Source organism: Lepisosteus oculatus, chromosome 10 (genome assembly GCF_040954835.1).
Source record: "Lepisosteus oculatus isolate fLepOcu1 chromosome 10, fLepOcu1.hap2, whole genome shotgun sequence".
Taxonomy (NCBI): Eukaryota; Metazoa; Chordata; class Actinopteri; order Semionotiformes; family Lepisosteidae; genus Lepisosteus; species Lepisosteus oculatus.
Genome location: NC_090705.1, coordinates 8,402,622 through 8,417,966, shown reverse-complemented (window position 1 = coordinate 8,417,966; position 15,345 = coordinate 8,402,622). Strand labels below are relative to the sequence as shown.

Sequence of the window (15,345 nt, the reverse complement as noted above, 5' to 3'; positions counted from 1 at the left end):
TGTTTTTTGTTTTAAATTGTATCTCCTATTTTTGTTTTTTGTTCTTACTGTAGCTGCTTTTAGAGATGCTATGTATAATTATCATCATCACCACCACCACGCATCACTGAATGGTGAAACCTCTTTGATGGAACTGAGTTTAGGAATTTAAACTTCAAGTAGAATTTTTTTTCCCCAGAGAACAAATAAAAAAAGCAACCTGAAAAGAAAATGATATACATCGAAAATGTATTCTTAAAATTAAATTAAGAAGTCCATTATAACGACATACGGGTTCATTAAATTTAGATGTGTGTGTACAGTATATGAAATAACTAGGCAAGTGAAACTACATTTGAAAAAATAAGATGTTCTGGACTTGAAGGAATTATATGCATGGTTTACTGTCTAGAAGTTAAAGGGCATTCTAATTCACCAGGCAAATCCATTATTTATAAGGGGGGGGACTGTAAGGGCACTAAAAATAGTTTGGAAGGAATCTATAAAGAAAGGCCCCTGAACTGAAGCCAAACCAACAAGTATTAAAGGAACCTCCCACAAGCATCCCGTGGCAAAGCATCAATCAGATACAACACATCAGGAGAAAATCCACGGGCTGCAGTAAAACTCCAGATCGCAGAGAGCCTCCTGCCAAAACCTGCAAGGCCTCCGCAGAAACTCTGGTCTTTGCCTCATTATAATATTGTATTTGAATGCAATCACTGTGGAACCACACTTGTGCGCCGAATTAATCCACGTCGCAAGTCTATAATCACACCTCTTCGAAAAACATCTGGCGCAGTTTAACCGTACATAAAAAAATGTCCTCGGCCCTGCTAACTTGCAGCGTTGGTGATTAACTCTTTAATTAAGCAGCCGAAAAAAAACCCTGGTACCATTTCACCGCTACGGTTGGCTAAATATAGAAGAAGGATTTCACAGACACCGCAAGTCTAGAGAACAGATTACAGGAATTTCATTTCAGGTTTATTATTTTTCTGTAATTTAACAACAGAAGCCGTTCGGCTAGATGACAGTACCCTGTTGTGGGCTAGACAGTTTTTTATGTTTTATAGAAACCAAGAAGTGGTTCACTGAACAAACTGCCTGTGCGTTATACAAGGAATGCTGCAAACCTTCTTCTTCATGTGTTATCCTTCACCACTTTTAACGCCCTGTATAATTGTCAGACAATAAAAAGGTCATGTCAGCATGGGTGTGGAATTCAGCTTTTCTGCTTAATGTTTTTTCCTCCTTCAGAAATTGCCAAAAACCTTTTTAAAGAATTTCCACGGCTAATTATTGCCAATAAACTATTTACCTCTGTAAATCCCACAATTTGTCACCACCGGGTGAATACAGGGGGTTAGCCGAAGGAAAAGAGGTTTACTAGTAAAAAGCAGTCGTTATTCTGCCAGCTCTCACTCCCTCGCCCTCTCAAAAGAAAAGTCCAAGCCAGTTCAATCAAAAGAAAGTGAAATTAAAAGATTGGAGAAGTCTGATTAAGGCTATTAATAATTCTGACTGTAAAGAGTCCCATACATATTTTCATGACAGTTAATAAACCATGCAAGATTTACTGTTGTCTTTTCATCTTTAAGCATTTCAAGTCGTTGCGCTTTACGATGGGTACAGATCAAACAATAGGGAATATTTAATACCGTCATCAAACTGTGTGGGCAAAATAGTACTTGGCCCATGCATTTAATGAACTTTTTTAAGAGAAGTCACGTGCAGAAATTCAGAACTACCTTTTAACCCGATTAAGCCCGTTATCTGAATTCACCAAGAATAAAGACATGCCTTGCACGTGCAGAGAATTAACTACTTGATTACAACTTGAAACTCAAACTAAACCCAAAACGGTTTTAATTCCTGTATGTTACCCGACAGATAAACATGGCGCAAGTAGGCCTTCATCTTCCCTGTCAACCAAACGGAAGTGTCAAAAACAGAAACCCTACAGAAGAAGGCGCACTTTGGAAAATAAAGGGACTATATTCTACCCAGAAGAAATCTATGTTCAGTTTTTGTCCAGAAAGGCAAGCATGCTTACAGTCAAGAATGCTTTTAGTTTTCGCTCCAAACTAAATAGTAAATACCTTGCAAAATTCATCAACAGGTGTTATTTTTTCCATTCATGTGCAGTACCAAAGTTATCTGTAGTAAATTTGTTTTCAATTGTTTCATAACAAAATGTCATTTTCATGAAATGCAATGTGTAATGCATTTAATCTGCAAGAGCCGATAGCAAAGAGTATTCTAAGTTATTTAAATGTTGTATCACAATGACAGACATTGGCTACAGAGTTCATTTTTATTGCCTTTGTACAGATTGTAATACTACCTCAATTACACATATACATTGTAATAACACTGTATAATAACAGTGTTCCTACTACAAATGAAAAGAAATAACATTCTGTAGTCTTACTATAGAAAACACAGGAAGATGCTTTGTTACAAGACACACTCTGGTATGCAAAACTAATGCAAAACATCTGACAGCATTTATTGAAAACAATAGCCATAAGCTAAAGTTCCCATTTCTAAGCAGCAAAACTCCTCATTACCTACCATTTGAGGCAATTACTCTGTCAGCGGGTTCTGTAATCTCAAACTCGAACCGAAAGTGTAAAGATTTCCAGTCTTACTCAAATTATAATGGCAGGGCTGTTTATTAACCAACAGGCACAGGGGGCGAAACTCTCTCAAGACTTTTATTCAAATGGATTTGTTTCCAAAAAGAACAAGAACAAGTTTTGTTATAACTTATAAGAGGTATCCAATTCAAAACGATTAAAAATAATGAACAAGTGAATGGCTACACTACATTTTTAGTGTAGCTTAACATCTAGGCTAAATTGCAAAGTAAAAAAGAGGATGCAGACATGTTTCAATAGTTTTAGCAGAGTTCTGAATTACAGTGAAATTCACAGATTACAGGGAAAAGAATAAGAAAGTATTTCCCTCAATGTTCATTACGAATTTAAATTACAGTAAAGAAAATTCTATTACAGATTCCTCAGGTTCTCCTCAAGTTACTGTTACCACCAAATTCACCAAAGTTTTTTTCTGCCTTAAAAAACAGGAACCTACTAAAAATCATAAGAAATAAAATGTCAGTTTGTGCCAAATTCCCATCATGCAGATCATTTTCCTGTTCTACATTACCACTTGTGAATTGAATTTACATGCAATGCACTTTAATGCACCTATATCATTTGCAGTGCTCTACACTTGCACTGGTATTATCTATTATCTGATACAATTGGGATGAATACAGACTTTCAATGATTCTAATGTAGCACACTGTGAACCAGACAAGCACACTTGATTCTTGTCAGTGTAAAAAATAAGGACAGGAATAAAACATTTGTCAAAGAGTTCCTATTGCAAAAACACAAGAAGATATTCTGATGTACAAAAAAATTACCTTTACAAAGCAATAAACAACAAGATGATGTAGATCACATGAAAAGTCACTGTCCTTGGCTTTAGGTCTAAATGAGCTGGGAACTGGGAAGAACAGTAGGACTAAGAGCATCCCCCTTCTAATGGGGAAGAAGTGGAGCTGCTCATTTAAATTCCTACAGCTATGACTTCTGCTGCAAGACTGGCGTGGGTCCAAATTGTGTCTCTTGGGGTGCACATACCACCGAATAATTTGTCCAAATGTCATCTGCAATTTTCCAAAATCCTTTCTTGACCAAGAATCTTAAAAAACATCTGTAACAAATACTTGTTTTGAGAGTACATTACACTGGTGCCTTCTGACCTCAAGTTGTACGCAGCGCAAAAAAAGCTAAAATTTCCATAAAGACGGAAATATGATCATTCCAGCAGTAGCCATCTGCATAGTATGATATTTACCATTAGTTCTGGACTGCTCAAGCTCATGTGTTACAAATCTATTGCTGCAGCCTGTATAATTAGCTGTAATTGACTTCTCCTGAAATGTGTTTCTTATGGGACATCTGGCCTTGAAACTTCCACCTTCTCATAAAAGGCTGCACTTAGCTCTGTTTTCTATTTGGGAAACAGCATGGGTGGCACAGGTAGGACCCAGTTCTTCTGCACAAATAAATTCAGCAGAAAATTCTTTCACACTTCATTTCCAATTATAAAAAGTTTTTATCTAAACTAAATAAGAAAAATAATTCTCCCGCTTGAAATAGTTTTCAGATTCCTGTCCTGACGGTACCCCAACTGTCAAAACGGAGTCATTTTGCAAACTCCGAACTACAAGGCCCAGTTCCTGCGTGTGCTTGTCAAGTACTCAACTAGTCAAGGTTTGAACAATCACTGCCATTTGCCAGATGACCACTAAATAAAGGGGAACTGTGTTTTGCTTTTCAATTTCAAAGAAAAATGTAACAAAAGCATAACTTTGATTCATGCAAAGCAGATCTTCTCAGTAACCGACCGGTATTGGGCAAGGGATAATGTAGAGACTAAAACAATGTCACCAGAATAATAAAGGGATAACTACAATGGTTTGACTGCACACTTTAACCTATTATGACTATTCTCATTTGAAGTGTTTTAATTGGGCTTTTAACATGAGACATTTTAAAAATTGATCTGTAAAAATACTTAGCAGCCCTGCTTGGTTTTAGCATCTAACAGCAACAGCTTGCAAGATAATACACTACATATCTACACTGGGGAAATAAGCAAAGCCATAAATTTCAAGTTGTTCTTGATGTCATTTCTGTCAAGGAGCAGAACTGCATTGTCTAGGGGGTGAGTTGCACAAAGCCCTGTCTGTCACAAGTTATCTTAATACCCTAAAGGAGGATGTATTAAACAAGATCAAGCACATGGCTGAAAACACAATGTGCTGAAGGGGCCTTCAGCTTTCTCAGTCATGAAACTGTTCCATGGCAAAGGCCAGATGCACAGACATGGCAGTTTACATCTGAAGAAAACTGATCTTCTTGGGGCAAAGATCTACATACAAATTCAAGAAAACATTTCAATTTGAGTGATGAGCAGGGGATAAAAAGAAAATTGGAAAGAAAGGGACTATTCCAAAACAGATCCCCAGGTAATTAAGAGCTTATATCGTTAATGCTGAGAATATTAGGGACAAGAAAACAAGTTACGGCATTAACTTGTATTGTACAATGAAACTGGAGTCACGGGAACATGGTTAAAAGACAATGACATGAAAATATAAATTAGCAGATATGCAGCTTTTCAGAAAGGCAGGAAGGAGAAAGAAATGGAGATCCAACATTATACAATGTAAAAAAGCATAAAAGCACAGGGACCGCAGCTTGAATCAAAGTTCCCAGAGTCTTACATAAGTCAGAATTTAATAAACTAATTCCAAATACAAACTATACCGCAGTCTTACAAATCAGGAACTGTAAAGAAAATAGGCAGTAACCATTGGAGACGTTGATTTTACTCACATGTTGGAAAAGAAAATCACTACAGAGGTCCGCTACTGGAACTAAAATGGCAGGCATGAACAAGAAACATCAAATGATTCAGAAAGAATAGCAGCCACTTTAAGAAAAAAGACTTACAGGCAAAGATATAATCTTACGATATTATTTATTTACGAACAACCTGCAATGTGATCAAATCTTTTTACGGAAGATATCTAGGGGGTAAAAACACAGCTGGAAACAGTTAACTTTATCAGCTGTTAAAGATAAATGTTTGGCAAGTACAGTTCTTCGCAAGTCAAGAGACAGACAGACTAGAAGAAAGGTGTACAAAAACAATAATATCAAGACAGAGCACCATCATGAACCCATATTGACCCTCTCAGAGGCAATTCTGATTTGGGGGTGTTTAGTCATAACCCCACACATAGCTGCTTTACACCACTGCCACCCCAGCAAAGCCCAAATGTCTGAACCTGTGGTTCCTCTTTTACTGAGCCAAATAATTACTGCAATAACACATTACCAGCAGGACAAAACTAACTGTTCTTGAAAAATAATCTTCACCTTCCTCTTCTTTCCCCAGCTGATCAGTACCATACTAAACAATGGAACCCCCCATTGATTAGGGATGTTAGATGTTTTTTTTTTTATTTTAACGGATAAGTCAGTTGAGAACAAATTCTATTTCAAAGGGATGACCCGGAGACGCAGTTACACAGTGGGGCATTTACTGCAGTACAATACATTGCTCAAAGATACAACAGCAGCATTCCACCCAGAATACAAACCAGCCACCCTCTGGTTTGAAATTCAGAGTCCTAGCTGAAATCCACACCGCTGGCACGCAGAAATTTAAACTGGCACACCGCAGTTAACATGGGGAAAACAAATTAAAAACAAGCTATTATTGTTATTATAAAAACCCAGAACTGTTATTCACATATTTACATATTTTTACACTTAAATGTCATGCATTTTAAAATATCCAATCCAATGCAACTGAGGTGCCAGATATGATTTAAGTCAGGTCCTAGAAAAAAAAGCTTAATTTTCAAAGGACATTCAAAGAGTCCAGACTGTGGCTTTTGTAATATGTACTTTGGATCAAATATTATTTACTTCAAAAAGTACAGCACTTCCCAAGTCCCAAGAAATTAAAGAGGATTTTCTTGCTTCTCACTTGCGAAAGTCAAGGACTTGCTATGTTTCACTCTCCAGATCTAAATGCTCTCTACTTTGTGTCCGCTCACATGGAAAACCACTGCACTATCGAGTGCTCTCGCACTCTGTGGCGTCTTCATCTGACCCAGAAGAAGGCATGCTAAGGGGTATCCAATGCAAAATCAAAGTGAACGAGTTATCCAAATGAGGTACTAAAATACAAATAAACATTGGGAGAAGAACTTTTTTTTCTCACCTCTCTTAGTACCTGTCTTTCGACCATATGATAACACTGTTATGTATTCAGCAGCATGATGCACTACCAACTGAGAAACAATGTCAACTATGGAGTGCAATCATGCAAGATGAATGTGATTGGCGTGCTTCCATAGAACCAGAGCTGGCCATCCATGCAATGGCTCACATTCAGGCACCAAAAGTTGTTAATTAATTTTCTCAAAAGCAGAAGTACTGATTCGACCTTTGTGATGGATCCCAGCAGCGTATATGAAAGTGGTCTGTATTTTGCAGGGAAATTAAAAGCGCATTTGCTAATGTTTAATTCTGGTAGCATGAATGACGGCAAGCTTTTATCCCCGAGATCCCAAATGTGCTCTTCATTGGGAGCCTCCTTTAAAGCCGACGCCAAAGTCATTTTTTTCCCTGCTTTTGAAAATGCAGATCAAAATAAGAGGCACTATAGAGATGCATTACATCAGCCTGTAACAAAGAGGCATTGATTTATTTGCTTTTGGTCTCTTTGTTTTGTTTTCCTATTTTGTTAAAAATATTAAAGACAGAATTTATCAACAGCTGTTCCCCAAAACGCACTTTGCACCGTACTGGAGGAAGTGTAGAGGCACCCAATGTTGAACAATAGAACAGAAAACAACTCTGGAGTACCCTAAAGTAATAGCTTACAAATTATTAAACTATAATACTGTGATGATTTATATATATTAATCTACCCCAGCTTGCTCTCCATTACCAACACAGGCGGGTAGAGAGAAGTTTGGGGTCAGAGCGCAGGGTCAGCCATTTATACGGTACCCCTGGAGCAGTTGGGGTTAAAGCCTTGCTCAGGGGTCCAACGGAGTAGGATTCCTCTGCCGGCCACAGGATTTGAACCGGCAACCTTCCAGCCACAGGTGCAGATCCTTAGCCACAGAGTCACCGCAATGCCCATGATCTCCCCAATATTTTCAATAAGGATAAAGCGATGAGTGCTTGTTGTGCACTATTTTCTGGACCTGGCGTACTGTCTGCGTGGAGTTTGTATGTTCTCCCCAAGTGTGCATGGGCTTCCTCTAACAGTCGAAAGACATACTGGTAGATTGATAGGCTTCTGCAAATACTGGCCCTGGTGTGAGTGAATGCATGTCTGTTTGTAGGCTGCGAGGGACCGGCATCCCGTCCACTGGTGCACCCAGTCTCGAGTTTGTTGCTTGCCTGGGATAGAGTCCCACTCCCCCACAGCCCTGCACTGGAGGAAGCAGCTAGAAAACAGGTGAATGAATGGAATTAAAACACGGCAGCGCTATGTGTCCACTGACAGCCTGCATCACCCAACCCAAGCCGAAAGACAAGAATAAACACACAAACGAGTTGCACAGCATTATTTTACAAAGACTCATGCTTTAAACACTTCGTTCATTAGACATATTCAAGTGAAATAATTTTCAAGCGAATCCGAGCTGCCGTTTCTTTAAAATGGCAAGCTGCATTTCTAGATGAAGCAGTCAGTTTAGATTAACCAATCAACTCAGGCTGCACTTAGTGTAACATGACAAATAATGGGTCCACAAACAGCAGAAGTGTCCCTGCAAGTATAACATTACGCCCCCCTGCACTGGGATGTACTTGGATATTGGTGCAGAGTGGGACACTGGACACTGGACACTGGACACTGGACACTGGACACTGGACACTGGACACTGGACACTGGACACTGGACACCCCTTCAAGCATTTTCCAGCCTTTTCTCTACTCATTCATACTTGTTTCAGCTCTTACCAGGTTACTTTGAATGACTACAGCTGGGAAATGACAAAGTATCACACTTTCCCCACAATAAGCACATCTTTGCACTTGCAGATACATTTCGGGAAACGCCATTTCAGGACAAAACAAAGTGTGTGTCAAAGAAGACAAACTATGGCAAAAATTAATATTTCCAAACAGCAAGGCGACTAATTTGTTAATGTATATTATTGAAAAATGCACATCCCGTTCATGCCAGATGGGCAAAAATGTCGTAATTTTTTTATGAAAAACACAATTCCAGTAAGTAGTCTATGTGGAGCAACATGTTTTTTTTTACATATTATACATTTCTATTCAACAAGAGACTGTCGAGAAGAAGTGGTTTATGTAGAAGTAGAATATTGACCCGAAAGTCAAAAGATATTAATCCAAAACCGTAGATCACGTCAATACTGATAAGCTAACAATTGCCTCGTTATCATTTTGTGACACTCTCCTCTATTGCTATAACAGCTGGCAAATAAATTCCATTTTACATCAATTATACCTTTACAGTGGCACGAAATTTTAAAACAAGAAAAATTACGAAAAACCACGCTGTGTCAATCCAAAAGCCTTTTTGTCCTCAGTGACCACACTGACATTCATCATGAAAAGTAGGCCTGTGAATTAAAAATTGATTACAAATACTTAAGATGACCAAATTATGGAAACAGAGTAACATGTTGTATATATTTGCTTTTCAAAAGACTTGGAATGCTGCAATTATTCACTCATATGCAGCCTTATTTCGAGTAAGATTAATCTAAAGGGGATACTGTATTGCAGGGCTGAGCAGTGATGAGATGCAGTCAGAAGAGGTACATTAAGGACACGAGGCTGTAAAAGAAAAGCTGAACCCAAAATAAGGAAAAGCCTAGCCAGCTCCGAATGAAGTTTCCGGCTCCGAATAGCTTGTAGTGTGTCTTACCTGCGCGCCATCCTTCAGTTTTAAGATGCACTCCATGGTGTTGATGGTGATGACCACCGGCTCGGACCCTAGTTTGGTCCACGGCACGTGAATGCGCAGCTCGTGAATGTGCCCGCTCAGGAAAGTGAAAGGCAGCTTCAGCTCCTGCAGCAGGACAAGCAAACATGGGATCAAACTTTGGCTAACGGAGGGGCAGGGGGTCAGCTCACACAGCTGCAACCTGTCTCAGAGCTGCCTGAAGCATCCATCATGACGCCCCATGATAGAAAGTCTTCAAGTGAGAAGGAAGTCTCATGCGGTTTGGACTACGCAATGACCAGGGAGGGGAATTCACTTGTTACAACAGGCACACCAGTCTAGGAGCGAGACAAGTCCAGCCCATCTCCTTTTGTTTTTTTTCTCCCCATGTTTGTGCCAGGATCACAGTCAAAATCCAAATCAAGTGACAGTTGTCCAGTCTTATTTTCTTCAAAGGTAATAATGTGTAACAATCTGGACTCTCGCTGCCGTCATGCCCAACCGTTGGAGGGCGATGCGTGACTTTAGGATTCCAGAAGCTGGTGAAGACAACGCAGTGCACGAGGACGAGGAGGACACAAACAGAAACTACACACGTCAAATTAAAACTGTGAACTGGAGGCAGTTCTTCGCACAAAGCATGATGGGGGCGTGGAAGACGTTGCCCCTCTCTGTCATTAATAATAATTAATAATTATAATAATAATAATAATAATTGCTTACACTTATATAGCGCTTTTCTGGACACTCCACTCAAAGCGCTTTACAGGTAATGGGGACTCCCCTCCACCACCACCAATGTGCAGCCTCACCTGGATGATGCGAAGGCAGCCATAGTGCGCCAGAACGCTCACCACACATCAGCTATCAGTGGGGAGGAGAGCAGAATAATGAAGCCAATTCATAGATGGGGATTATTAGGAGGCCATGATTGGTAAGGGCCAATGGGAAATTTGGCCAGGACGCCGGGGTTACACCCCTACACCACCTTCATTGAAGCCGATGTCCTGACGCTGTTCAAGAAATGGCTGGAGGAGATCCTTGGACCAATTAACTGGGAACTACCAAACGCACTCAATAGGCCAAATGGGCCACGTCTTATTTATGTTGTCATGCAGGACCCTCACTGTGCCCGGCAGTGGAACCCTGGCTGGGGATGAACAGTGTGTGGCATTCCTGTTCTTGCATGAACTCTTGCGGCGAGCTCAATCCTGTACAATGACTTAGGTGAAGGGAGAGAATAAAGTGTAAAAAAAAGCATTTAAAAAGGAGAAGCTCCATTATTTTCAAAAGTGAAGAAGCACTTGGGTTTCGGGATTGGGTACTTCATTGCCCCTTTTACATACTTTATGCAATAAGGTAACGGTGTTATTGCAGATGGAATTGTGTTGTTTTTTTTTTTTACAAGTTGATCACTGGATCTCTGGGGAATTTGCCAACTTTTATTGTGTGGGGTCTCTTAACCAATGTTCTCAGTATTTTATTACATAATAACAGCTCTTGGACCAGAAGTAGCTTTTGTTTTTCATTTGAGGATGTAGGATGTCCTCATACAAAAGTGCCTCCATGGTGGTCCAAGCAGACTGTGGCTTTTAATTCCTCCAGTCTTTCAAAACCAAATGCATTCTCACCTCAAACAGAGCCCCGCCATACCGTGAAATGCATCATAATGTTAAAAACAAATGTGCCCCATTCATTTTTCATTTTTCTGTCTTTTATAAAAAAAGACTATAAAACTTGGGGTAACTTCACAACAGACACTAAAGTAAAATTTATCATGTGTTTTTGAGAAGAAAATTATAAAGAGTAATTCATGTGGGACAAGTGTAAGTGTAAAGCATTAATAACAGCTTTAAAGCTGTAATGCACTAACGCCATGAAAAAACATCTTATGAAACCACACTGCATACTTAGCTCAGGATCTTTGTTTTTTTTTTCTTTTCCCCGCCAAAAGCTAATAATTAAATGTATTTTTGAAGGAAGAGCTGTCATGGATTTATTGCATGTCTGCTTTTAAACCCACACTATTTCACTTAAAAGACTATTTCTAATTATTTCTTTACAGATTATATATTGTATCCAAATTCAGACAAACTGACTGCAAAAGAGAGAAATCTGCCAGGAGTTTAAGATTACACTTCCCAGAAAACATTCCCACAGCATTCACTACCGCTAATCAAAATAACTTATGATATCCCTTTGATATCCTGCTGTATAATGGACCTTTCCTATTTAATACTGCACTACTGCCCAAACTTTGAAGAAACAAAACCACACATATCCACTAAGATTCTGCTCTCTGGTCAATGGCTTCAATGTATAGCGTAACACACCGTGTCCCACTTACACGAGAGAAAGCCATCTTAGGTTAGACTGAAGCAAAGTTCTTTAATATATTCATTTATATTGAATGTGTACACATACCCACTTCATTAAAGGTGCATTGTGACACCATATTCATCAAGTTTAAATACAGGGCTTAGACTCTCCCTAAAATAAAACAAAGGCAGAAGGACAGCAGTCCACTGTTGTTTCACTGGTCAGGCTGTAATGGCTATTCAAAAAGGCCCAATATATTATTGTATGGGGACATATCTTATATACAGTATTACTATAGACCCATTACTTCAGCCACCAATTGGTTTAAGACTCAGCTTCCAGCAGCAACTGAATGAGATGAGCAGACATGCAGAGCCACTGACACGCAGGAAGCTTCATAATGCCTAGCAGGGGAGCTAGCAAAGACTGGATTTAACCGATAGCACTGCAGGCAGCTGGGACTTCGCGAGAGTCAATGCCTGGCAGTCAGATGGCCCTAACCAACTAATAGCACCCCTTCAACAAAGGCACACTGTCACCTTAGGAATCCCAGTTAGCATCAAGACCCCGATTTGAACTAGCGATATATAGGACAAGCTCCTGCATTGACTGAGCCCCTACCCCTCTTAATACTTATGTTTCAGCTGGGGATGATCCAAGCCAGCATATAGTAGCAGGACTTTCTTCACAAGAGAAGGCTTTCAACACAGACCACTTAATGGGGCAAAATAACGCCTATTTTCAAACATGTATGGTAAACCTGTGACAAAGCCACCAGCACATTTTAAAAAAAGAAACAAGAAGGCTAAAGAACTTCAATAATTGCACACAACTGTATTCCTATTTTCAGCATAATCACTACAGAATCTAACAACTGACAGCACCTTATAAGCAGTGGTAGCGGTCAAAGGCAAAATGAGTACGCTCTGAACGAGTCTAGCCTCTTGCACCTTGGGTTCACTGGGTCAATTAAACACTGACTGAGGCACTCCACATCTGTAGACATACAGAGCTGAGATGTGAACCAAGTTACAAGTGACAGGAGGCCTTTCGGCACACCAAGCATGAAACTATTTTGTAGCTTAGTAGCTTAATGATCCAAGGATCTTATTCAGCCATTTCTTGAAACAAAACCTGGATACTGACTTCAACCACTTGACTGGATTGCTTGTTCTACACTCCCGCACTCCCACTGTCTTCTGGGTACAATTCTGGGTGCTTCCTGTGCTCAGTTTGAAATGCTCATACACTTAGTTTCCTCTGTCGTTCTCTGGTTCCCGTGCCACCGTTCACTCTGAAGAAGTCCGTTTCGTCAGTGCCTTTGAGGATTTTCGAAAAGTTAGGTCTACGTTGTGTCACTCAAGAGCATGACCCCGTTGTCTCACAATGGCAGCTTAATTTATTTTCGTTTTTTTCCTGCCCTCGTATACAATGCAAACCCACACACCAGGCAGGGTCTCTGGGGCTACATCTTACCTGCTCGAGGACATCCAGTTTCAGCTCCAGCTTGCTGAGGACAACATCGCCGCCCCAGAGCGACAGCTGCAGATCCGATGGCTTCAGGTTCTTAATGTAGCGGTTGACATAGCTCATCAGCAGCGGAGTAACGTAAGACTCCAACATGGTGGATGGAATGCCTTTAACACTGCGGGTGGAAAGAAAGACCTGGGTGAAACCGTTTCTGACGGCAAATGGGCGAAACGTTTTAGACACAGGACAACAACAAGCAACACTGCAGACAAATAATTCAGTTTCATCCGCACAGACGTTCATTGTTTAATGTCCATTACTCGCAATGGCATGCAGTCAACTGTCAACTTTTTAGAAACAAAAATACACCCAGCGCAGTGCTGGGCTCTCCGATTCTGCTGTGGTATCATGACTGCAAATTAAAGCATGGATAGCCTTAAGCGTTTGTCCTAACAACACCTGCCCTAAGACAAAGATTACAAATGAATAACCCTATGGTATGAGAGTAAACAACTCTCCTTTTCAGAGATCCTTAGGCTTAAAGCTGAATGCACATTACGAATTGACTGTTTAATTCCAATGACAAATAAAGGTGCAACCCAAAGCAGAGCAATTTCCCCCCCACAGCTGCTGATCTGCGCAACTGTAAGGAACACGGGAACAGTGGCGGAATTTGGACAAACATAAAATCGACAGACGTCGTGCGTGTAACTTGGTCTTAGTATGAAAGCCGGAATTTCTGTCTGAAGCAAAAGTACAGCCAACTCCTTTAATTCATTTATCTAATATTAATAGAAAGTGGAGAGAAGCAAATACACAAATACAAATACAGCCTGTTCCTGAAGTAAATCTTATACTTTGGTAAAACAATTTAACTGCATAGAAACCCAAATGTTGACAGGAGTTTTATTTGGAGGATATTATCCAAGAATATCAGAGAATCTGAAAACTGTAGTAACGAAATGGTATACCGATTCCAGCGAGAAACATGCACAAGAGGACTCAAGCTGTTAACCTTAGCTCTTTGCATTCTGCCGAAATGCTTATTGCGCGACACTGTGCAATTAATAAACAAACTTCACATCACAATGACAAGAAACACATTCTAACACCGCATATACATTTAAACAAAGGGCTTCCGAGTAAAGGCTACACTTAAAATAATACATTAACTCTTACTTTACTGAGTCAAGTCCTTAAAGTTTCCGCAACTATACTACTATTCATTCCGACAAGAGCACAACATCAACAGCGAACCACTTGCACGGCTCTGTAACAACGTCACCATGTTACTCTTCCGCACAACAGCACTTCCGGCATTCACAAGTGAGGTCATTTCCTTTAAAGGGCAACCCTGCTGGCGTGCTGGAGTATCTATGGTATTAAGAGCTGCGAAGCAAGGAGTTCGGTAGAATGTGTTTGGTTGGCTTTGGAGTCAGGTCCACCAAGCACTCCAGTGGGGGTTTACGGTTTGTCCAATAAGTGGACGTTAATCTTAACTAAATTAACAATGTAAAAAAAAACGTGCATTGTTGAAACTTGATTGTTTCACTTTTTTTTGAATTAGCAGCTGTGAAAAGCTCTCCTGTTAATTTGTGCCTGCAATGTAAGGCTGAATAATGGATGTTTATTTGTAAAATGGTTTTGTTTTGTTCTCTAAAAATTAAAAATTAAAAAAAAATGTTACAGGATGAGGCAGGCTAAAAAAAAAAAGAAAAGCTCTCCTGTTAGACGAACGTTAGCCGGCGTATGTATACAAATACATTAAAGTTGCGCAATCAAAGCCTGTCAGAGAACTGAATACATGTTGTTTGCAAAGGAAAATTGATAATTGCAAAGTTACGTTACGTGGTATTTATGCTGTTTATCGCTAACGTCTACTGTACTGTACTGATCATTTTAAGACAATTATGTACCTAACTACTCAATGCTTATTGATATTTATGAAGCCGTGTTTTCCAAATCTGCACGCAATGGCTGAAAAGTTCAGTACAGATTTTCAGTGAACACATTCTGTGTTATTGGAACATAAATCAAATATAT

General features: G+C 39.8%; 1 protein-coding gene across 2 annotated transcripts in view; it reads right to left on the bottom strand.

The window, feature by feature from the left end:
- Window positions 1-14,596, bottom strand: part of LOC102694431 (intermembrane lipid transfer protein VPS13B) — a 325,472-nt gene extending 310,876 nt beyond the window's left edge. For both annotated transcript variants that reach the window (XM_006636105.3, XM_015357899.2), the window contains exons 1-3: window positions 14,482-14,596; window positions 13,309-13,477; window positions 9,496-9,639 (exon numbers count right to left, since the gene is read on the bottom strand). In XM_006636105.3, coding sequence (XP_006636168.2) covers window positions 9,496-9,639; window positions 13,309-13,455 — 291 coding nt within the window. In that variant the 5' untranslated portion in view covers window positions 13,456-13,477; window positions 14,482-14,596. The remainder of the gene's footprint in view (window positions 1-9,495; window positions 9,640-13,308; window positions 13,478-14,481) is intronic.
- Between the last annotated feature and the right edge of the window lie 749 nt (window positions 14,597-15,345).